Below are 9,674 nucleotides of genomic sequence, written 5' to 3'. Positions count from 1 at the left end.
GTCTAGGCACACAACACAGTGCCCTCAGCTTGGCACCCACCTCCAGGCTGTTTCTACTGTCAGGAAATGGGGCTGCCCACCCTGTGGAAACCTCTGCTGGGTGGTGTTGGTCCCTGGTCTCCCCAGCTGCAGCCTTGTCCCAGTTCATGCTGAAGCATCTGCAGCATCGAATCCCTGGAGCACATCAGCCGCCCCCAGCAGTGCGCCCGCATCCACACTGGCACATGTGGGAGGGACCCTGTGGAGGGAACACAGAGCACCGACCAGGGCCACAGTCCTGAGCCTGAGTCCACTGCTCGCAATCCTGCCTTTCCTACTCACAAGGAGGTGACTTGTCCTTCCCAGCTTCTGTTTCTCAGCCTGAGAATTGGCTACCACAGAGTCCACTCTGCACACAGGTGATCCATGGGAATACGACCCAGTGAGGGAAAGGGAAAGTTTGGTAGCAGGCATTTCTGAGTGCACCAGAGTGATATTTATTGGGAATGTTTTATTGAAAGATTTTTTCCATTTTACTTTGATTTTTGTTTTGAGTGGCAGATACATGTGTTTTTGACTTTCTTGGTTTCCTCCATCTTAGCACATCCTTTGGGAACCATAAAACTGACCTCTCTCAACCCTGCAATGCTGAAGACACACAGTCTACAAGTACATTCTTGGTTTTTTCCTTAAAACGCTTTTAATCTATTTTCACCTTTCTCATTGCCTATGACAAATCTCTCTTAACATTTCATATTAAAAAAACTATTGGGCCAGGCATAGTGGCTCACCTTTATAATCCCAGCACTTTAGGAGGCTAAGACAGGTGGGTCACCTGAGGTCAAGAGCTCGAGATCAGCCTGACCAATATGGTGAAACCACATTTCTACTAAAACATAAAAATTAGCTGGGCATGGTGGTGGGGGCCTGGAATCCCAGCTGCTCAGGAGGCTGAGGCAGGAGAATCGCTTGAACCTGGGAGATAGAGGTTGCAGTGAGCCGAGATTGCATCACTGCACTCCAGCCTGGGCAACAGAGTGAGACTCTCTCTCTCAAAAACAAAACAAAGCAAACAACAACAACAAAACCAAAAACAACTAATGGATTCAGTTGCCATTTAAATATTATAACATACACTATCCTGTCTTCCCACCTAGATTCATCTCTGAAACCATGACGAGTGCATGGAGCAGCTATTTGAGCACCAGGAAAGGAAATCGTACACAATGGTATGGGGTGCTCCCAGCAGACGAAATGCAACAGAGTCAGTGCGAGACTCCTGGATTTCCTCAGTGTCCCCTGGCTGGGAGTCCAGACAGCACCAAACCTGAAGGGGCACAAATCTGAAAACCGAAAGAAGTCCAGGAAAGTCCTCTTGTTCGGAATTGAAGATAGAAAAAAAAAGTTTATTTGGCTCAAAGTGAAGGCTCAGTCCTGTGCACAAGCAGGTGGTCCACACTCCTGTTCTCATTTCTCTTGCACCCGTGCCTCTCCCTGTGTTCACACTGATGTCCTATGGATGGAGATGGGGCTTCCTGCACCAGGTCACTCCTCAGCCCTTGTTACCTGAAGGGGTGCAGACCAGCACTGTTCAATCACAATATGATGTGAACCTCATGGGAATCCCAAGGTCTAGTCCGCCACGTTAGGCATACAAAGAGAAGAAGGTAAATGACTTCAAATAATATATTTACCTTGCATATCAAAAATAGCATCATTTTCATATGTAATCTAAGTTCAATTATTTATGTAACATTTTAGATACCTTTTCGTGGCTACTGTTATTATTTTTTGAAGAATCTTTATGTGGAGATTGTGTGGTTGACAGAGATGTGAGCGGGTTTTCTGTTGACAAGTGCGGGCTCTTGTGGCTTTTAAAGTGTCAACTTTGATAGGCTGAAGGAGGGGTGGAAAGAATGATTTTTTCACAGGATGTGGAGGGTGGAGGTGGGCAACATCCATCCTGCAGCTCCCCCTGTGGGTGCATCTGCGGTCCCTGCTTGGGGTGAGGCTGCTTTTCCTGACCCTGAATTCCTGGAGGAGGATCTGACTCCAACTCTCCCTCTGATCCCAGAGCACCTGGCATGTCAGGGCCCTTTTCATTCCACCCAAATGCGAGAAACACTCAGATCTCATTGGGCATTTGCAGACTCACAATGATCATTAGGAATAAACTGGTGCTTTGTGGTATACTGTGGCCTCCTCAGGTTCCTGATGGCTCACGTTGGGGAAGACTTGTTATGTTATTTTGGGATGCCTGGAAGCAGACTCTGAGATGGAGATTTGCTTGCACAGCAGGTGTGAAACTAAGTGAGGGAGGCAACACTGGGCACAAGGACACCCTGACCCACATTGAGGCTTCTGCCATCTCTATAGGGAGCTGTGGAACTGGAGGATTTTCAGATTCTCCTACATTGAAAGGGAGGCTTGAGATCTTCACCTCGGGCAGTTATGAAAACTAACCTTGCTAAGAAGGGGCATAAACCTGGAGGAGACAGTTTTCTCCACTGTCCAGCAGAAAGAAAGAGAGTCCAGTTCTAAAAGTTTAACTTGGATCTTTCTCTATGCCTTCAATTTCTCCACTTAACACATTCAATCAATCCTCTATTCTCATGAGCAAGGAGAAAAGAGTTATAGTAACTGCTTTAAAATTCTTGCCTACAAGGTCTATCATGTATGCAATTTTATTGTCACTTTGGATGGATTCGTTTTTCTCTGTGTTAGAGCATATATTTTCTTTTTTCCTTGCAGGAAGTATTGATAGAATGCCAATCATTGTGCATTTTTCCTTGCTGAACTTATAATCCTTTTGCATTTTCTTCTCTATTTTGTCTTTTATTTTGGATTCAGTAAAGTTACTTGGAAACTGTCTTGACTTTTCTCAGTTTGCTTCTACACTTTCTTAGTTGAAAGCAGGGTAGCCCTATGTCTGGGCGACATTTTCTCCAATACTGAGCTGAAGCTCTTCTGACGAGTCCACCTCATGCCCCGTAACTCAGGCCTTTCCTCTGTGACTGGAGAGTGTGTGTGGGGGTGTGTGTGTGTGTGAGAGAGAGAGAGAGAGTGTGTGTGTGTTTTAGGTAGAGTGTTCCCTCAAGTGTCTTTCTCTTTCAGAGGGAGTTTCTTTACACACAAGTGCTCATCAGTGCATGAATATTTGCAACTTCAGAGTTTTCTCCTTGTGCAACTCTCTCCTCTTCAATATACCTCCCTCTAGACTGGCTTTTTTGTTTGTTTGTTTTTAATGTTTGAGTTCCCTGGAATCCTACTCTGAGAGGGAGGATTGCATGCAGTAGGGTGTCAGGATATATTCTCAGGAAAGAAGTGTGGGGAGCGTGACTGGGTATGTTTTACAATTGAGTCCTATGCTAGGAGGGACTTCAACGTGATATTCAGGGTCTTAAATTAAAGCATGATTAAGGCATCAGGGAGTCATTGCCCCTGAAACATATTCTGAAATGAGCAATTCTCTGAGCAAAGCTATTCTCTGCACTGCATGGCATTTTCTGGTGGGGAAGAGTTGTGAGAAACCAGGGTCTCCCTGCAGCCCTGGGTGGATGGTGGGTTCGTAAGTCCTGAAATGGGAATCTAAGGTATGTCACAGTGCTCACTATGAAAAGCTTCCATGTTCAGAACATCAGGATTCACAAAGCTGGGGCTTGAGGGTGTCAGTCAAACATAGGCAGTTTGGAGAAATAATCCAGGGTACTTGGGCCACAGAGTAGAGGTACTGCCTTGGGTTCAGTCAACACACAGGAGGAAATTCAGGGACCATGAGCACTCAGTAGCTGTCTCCCTCTTACTGTCCTTCCATGCAGGTCACCTTGAGCCAAGGTATATCCATTCCAGTAACAGCAGGACAACCTGGTTCTGCCAACACCAAATCCTATCCTGACCCACTCTCTGCAGAGCCTGCCTGGAGCTCTGGAGGGAAGGGCAGACTGAAGGGCTTCAATCCAGGTGACCCAGGCTCGCCCTGCTCATGGCTGCCTCCACAGTCCTGCTAAGCCTGGAGAAAGAGGGTGACACAGACAGCAAAGGTCTTTAGATCTCACTTCCCAATCTATCTGTCCCATTGTGAGATGAGTAGCACTGCTTTCCCATGAGTAACAGTAATAGTCAGCTTCATGTTCAGCCTAAGCCCCGGTGATGGTCAGGATGGCTGTGTTCCTGAGTTGGAGCCAGAGAACTGATCTGGGATCCCTGAGGGCTGGTTGTTGTTTCCATGTATGACCCACACAGGAGCCTGGCCTGGCTTCTCCTGGTGCCAGTTTGTACCATGGCTTCTTAGGTTGTCTCCCTGGCAGGTTACCGTGGCTGACTGTCCCAGGGTCACAGACACTGCTGACTCCTGAGTCAGCTTAGAGGAGGCCACAGAGCCTACAAGAGAGGACAGGAGAGGTAATTATGAGGATGAGGGTCATTCCCAGAGCCCCACACTCTGCATCACTCCTTGTGCTGAGCTGAAGCTCAGGGCCAGGATGATCTCTGGTCCTGTGGGCACTGAGCCCTGGGAGGCAGCACAGACAATGAGGAGGGTGAGCAGGGGTATGGTCCAGGCCATGGCGGAGATGGTCCAGAGTTCTGCCTCTGAGCCCACGGCTGGCGAGGAACCTTCAGGCCTCTCTTATCACAGGAAGGAGAGGCTTTTCATGCAAGTCTACTTCTTTTATTATTGTGTCTTTGTTGGGTGGGCTCCCTGATGAGCAGAGGATGCAAATCTACTCCTCATTCCCCAGTGTGCCTGTCTTAGCTCTCATCTGAGCCTTGAGCCTTAGCCCTTCATACTGGCAATTTACTAAAGTCAGAAGAAGGACCAGATGGGTGTCAGGAGTGGAGAGTAAAATTTACCCAATAGAAGGGACCTGGGAGGAAGCATCTGTGAGGTTCTTCGCACTTTCGCACTACCAGGGGACTTGGTGTTTTTCAGAGTCCTCAAACCAAGGTCCACAGTGCCCCCTCTGCCCACAGGACCAATGCCATCCTCTACACATCACTAGAAAATTCAGAACAACCACTTATGAGACTATAGTGTATGCCAGATACATTGCTGAGTGTTTTACAAGCATGACTTCAATAAGACTTGCATCATAGAGAATAAGAGGATGAGGAGCCCTATGCTCAAGGCCCGATCTTTGTTCGGGATTTACTATTGGGAGGTTAATTGTTTTTCCCCAAGTCCCCAGAGAGCAGTGAGTGGAGTCAGCATTCCACCCAGGAGATGCACCTCAGAGCCTGAACTTCCAGCCCCTCCCTGCCCCACCTCCTACACCCTGCTCCATCTCCTCCTTCTCCCACATCCGAGGTCTTTGGGGTCCTTTTGTTTTCATTTGCTAGTGCTACCTTAATGAGATACCAAAGACCTGCTGGCCTAAAGAGCAGAGACTTATTTTCTCACAGTTCTGAAGCTGGGGAGTCAAGATGAAACGGTTTATAGGTTTGGATTCCCCTGAGGCCTCTCTCCTTGGCTTGCAGGTCGCTACCTCCTTGCTGTGTCCTCACATGCTCTTTCCTCTACACATTCATCTCTGATGTCTCCTTTCTGTGTGTGCAAATTTTCTCTTCTCAGAAGAACACCAGTCAGATTGAATAAGAACCCTCCCTCATGACCTCATTTTCACTTAATCACCTCTTTAAAGACTCTCTCCAAATTAACTCACACACTGTGCCTAAGAGCTTCATTGTATGAATTCAGGGGGACAAAAAGCAGCCAGGAACTCTCCAACCTACGGACCCAAACACTCGAGCATTTTTTACTTGTAAAGCACATTCACCCCATCCCAACAGCCGAAATCCTGAACTAACTCAGCACCAACTCTAAGACCAAACTCTCATGTAGATATCATCCAACTCAAGTGTGGGGGATTCTCCAGGGTGATTCATCCTGAGGGTTTAAAGGAAAACAGCTTTGAGGGGTTTCACCTCCTCTCTCCTGTTGTCATCTGGGTCTTCAGAAAAGTCAATGCTCCCACTTTATTTGCTAAGATTAGAAGAGAAGAGCGAGTCAGCATCAGCATCATCTGTGAGTTAGATGTGGGGAAATCACAACTGTCCACTCTTGAAATAGTTTAAATACCCTTAACTGAATTTATTAATCATTAGCCATGGGATATCTTTGCCACCGTTTGAAAAAAAACAGAGCTGATACAGATAATAGAATAAAAAATACCACAAGTTTAATTGTTCTAAGGGCAGAGAATGTACCTATTAAGAAAGATAAATCACAGACAGAAATAGTCACAAGAAAATTCATCTCATATGCATATTAACCTACTATTTCCAATGTTAACATTAAGCATCCACATTTTGATATGCAAATAGAGACTCTCTTAATGGTTATACAAAACTGCATTATGTTTCATGTTTCATATTGACATTCCCTTTAGGTTCCCTCCTTGGGTGAGGGTGATCTTTGACTAGTGAAGAAGGATGTTCCATGAGATGTTCCCTTATACCTAAATATATATATAGACATATAGAAAATGGTAATTTGCAGCATAAACATAGCTCCACCAAAAAGGTCCTGTTCTTTTCCTGACAACTTGCCTTGGGGTCTTTATAGTTTAACATTTCAAGCTCTCTTCCTTATCCCATTGTTACATTCCGAGTTTTAGAATTTTGTGGATTACAAAAAGAATGAATACATTAAAACTTAAACTCTGTTTTTATTTATCACCCTCAGAACCCCTGTGTTCTCTTGTGGTTTTGGCTTCAGTCAAATGCTGATATTAGGACCCTTTTCTCTGAGCCTGCACTGAATATTCCAGCTTTGGTACAAGCTTCTTTGCCCACTTGCCCCTCCCTCTCTCTGATTTTCCACCTTGGGGAGTATATTCCTGATATACTGTCACACTCCGAAGAATCACAGTAAAAGGATGGACACAAAAGTTAGGAGTTTATGACATAGGGCTATCACGGATAGACCCAAAATCCATCCAAAAAATGATAAAAGTGTGTTCTTATCTAGAGAGAAACCTCAGGCCACAATAGGAGGTGAAATATAGTGTTACCCACAAACAGATCTCCACCTAAAATATATGCTGGCGAAATTTTTAAACTTCAAATGACCCTACAAACCAGGGACCATTAAACCACATCCTGCGGCCACTCCTGGTGTGTCACCTGTTTTGTGTGGTCCCAGAGTTGAAAGTGGTTTTTATAGCTTTAAATGGTTACACGGTAACTGGAGTTATAAGTTCCTTCATAATATGGTCAAAGTTGACTCTTGGCCCACAGAGGCTAAAACCCTCTCAGAGTTTACTAAGTCCTAAAAAATAAAGAGCACCAAAATGTTTGAGAAAATGTTCAACCTCAAGCAGAATAGGAGAAATCCAAAATAACACTGTAACAAGATAACCAAATTTTAATCTACCATGTTGGCAAAAACCCAAACTTTCGACAGCATACTCACATCAAAGATTTATGGCTGGCATTGTAAATTGGTACAACCCCCTGTGAATAAGAATCTGAGAATAATCGGTGAAAATTACAAACATACTTCTTTTTGACCCAGCAATTCAATGCCTAGAGATTTATTCTATGGTAATCTTCAGATTACCCCAAGGAGTCTGAATAGGGATGTTCATTGCAGGATTATTTGTAAGATCAAACTCTTGGTGACAACTTTAGGCTAGTTGGTTAAAATACATGTGATGGTCTTTGACATAGGCACCAGCACAGGGACTTTACACTTTCTTAGTTGACACCAGAGATGCCTTTTGTCTAGGGCAACGTTTTCCCCAGTGCTGAGGCAAAGCTCTTCTCACTGGTCAACCTCACACCCTTTAACTCAGGTCCTTCTTCATGGAGTGGAGGAACAGGCACTATTCTCATTGTGTGTGTGTGTGTGCGCACATGGGTGTGTGTGTGAGCTCTATGGAGTGTTCCTTCAAATGTCTTTGAATCTTTGAATGGTTATTTTCTCTATCACAGAAGTTTTCCTCCCACACATGCGCTCATCGGTGCTCATGAATATCTGCAGACTCCAGAGTGCACCCCCTGTGCAGCTCTCTCCTCTTGGATCCTCTTTCTTCTAGACAGTTTTTGGTTTGTTAATTTGTGAATTCCCTGGAATCCTACTCTGAGAGGGAGAATTCGTTGCAGCAGGGTTTCAGGAAATTTTGTCAGAAAGAAAAGTGTGAGAGGTATGACTGGGAATGTGTTACACTGGAGAACTCAGCAGGAGACACTTTGAAGTTATTTTAAATTAAAACATGGCATAAAAATCTAGGGACCAGGCAGGCGTTGCACCTGAACCACGCTGTGAAGGAGGCACATCATTGGGAGAGCAGTTCTCTGCCCTCAATGGCATTTTCCAGTGGGGAACAGCTGTGACATGTCACAGTCTCCCACACAGCCTTGTTTGGATGCTGGATGCATGAGCCCTGAAAAGGACATCTAGACAGGCACACAGTGCCCACCGCAGTGGCCATCATCCTTCAGACTAGGATACCATGAGAGGGGGGGTTGGAGCATCTCAATCAAACACGGGGAGCTCAGAGGAATAACCCAGGGCATTTGGGCCACAGAGTAGGGTCACTGTCTTAGATTCGGTCACCAAACAAGGAAATACTGGGACTATCACCACTCAGTAGATGTCTCCCTCTGACTGTACTTCCATTCAAGTCATTTTTCCCAAAGTTGCACTCCAGCCCAGAAAACACCAGGACCGACTGGACCTGCCAGTCCCAAATTTATTCTTGACCCACGTTCTGGAGGGCCTGCGTGGAGATCTGGAAGGGAGGCCTCAGAATCTCAAATTGAGGTGAACTGGGCCAGACTTGTTCGTGGCTTTGTCCACAATCCTCCTGGGGCTGGAGGAAGAAGGTGACACAGATGGCAAGGGGTTTGTGTCTCATTTCCCCATCTGCCTGTGTCACTGTGAGATTGTTGTCATCCCCAGAGTAACAGTAATAGTCAGCCTCATCCTCAGCCTGGGCCCTGCTGATGGTCAGGGTGACTGTGGTCCCTGAGCTGGAGCCAGAGAATCGCTCAGGAATCCCTGAGGGCCGCTCACTGTCTTTATAAATCACCAGCACAGGGGCCTGGCCTGGCTTCTGCTGGTACCACTGAGCATAATATTTTGCCAGTGTATCTCCAGAGCAGGTGATCTTGGCCGTCTGTCCAGGGGACACTGACACCGAGGGTGGCTGTGTCAGCTCATAGGAGGCCACAGAGACTGCAAGAAAAGACAGGAGATGGGGATTGAAGACAAAGGACCCGTTGCCAGGAATCCCCCCTAGCAGCAGTGGTGGGGCTCTGCTCAGGATTCAGGTCAGGTCCAACTTGGGGTCTGTGGGGACTGAACCTAGGCGCAGCACCTGTGCAGAGAGCGAGGACGGGGAGCAGGAGAGGGATCCAGGCCATGGTGAGACGTTCAGAGCTCTGCCTCCTGAGCCCACAGCACAGCTGGGCTTCCCAGGCCACTCTTATTCCCTCACCAGCTTTTGGGGGCAGTCAGTGTTTGGTGCTTATGCAAATTTACATCCTCTGTGACTCCTCCTGGACAAATGTCACTCAAACCAGCTGCAGGGGCAGCACAGGCAACAGGAGGAAGAAGCAGGGTCTCAGATTAGAAAATCAGCTGCAACCTTCAAGCCCTGTGATCACAGTCACCTTTCTGGGAATTGATCTCATGACCCCTGTCCCAAACCTCGCTGACCTGGGGTCTGTCCTGGACCAGGCTCAGCAGAGCT

The 9,674-nt window shown here is 46.5% G+C and overlaps 1 gene segment (V, D, J or C); it reads right to left on the bottom strand.

Annotated features, from left to right (window-relative positions):
* Positions 1–8,672: 8,672 nt before the first annotated feature.
* On the bottom strand, positions 8,673–9,409 carry LOC108518595 (Ig lambda chain V-IV region Hil-like). The segment is given in 2 exon segments: positions 8,673–9,157; positions 9,300–9,409. Coding segments are annotated over 2 exon segments (531 nt in total).
* Positions 9,410–9,674: the final 265 nt, after the last annotated feature.

Source organism: Rhinopithecus bieti, unplaced genomic scaffold (assembly GCF_001698545.2).
Source record: "Rhinopithecus bieti isolate Rb0 unplaced genomic scaffold, ASM169854v2 scaffold_46617, whole genome shotgun sequence".
Classification (NCBI taxonomy): domain Eukaryota; kingdom Metazoa; phylum Chordata; class Mammalia; order Primates; family Cercopithecidae; genus Rhinopithecus; species Rhinopithecus bieti.
Note: the sequence above shows the minus strand (reverse complement) of the source record. Positions and strands in the feature narration are given on the sequence as shown.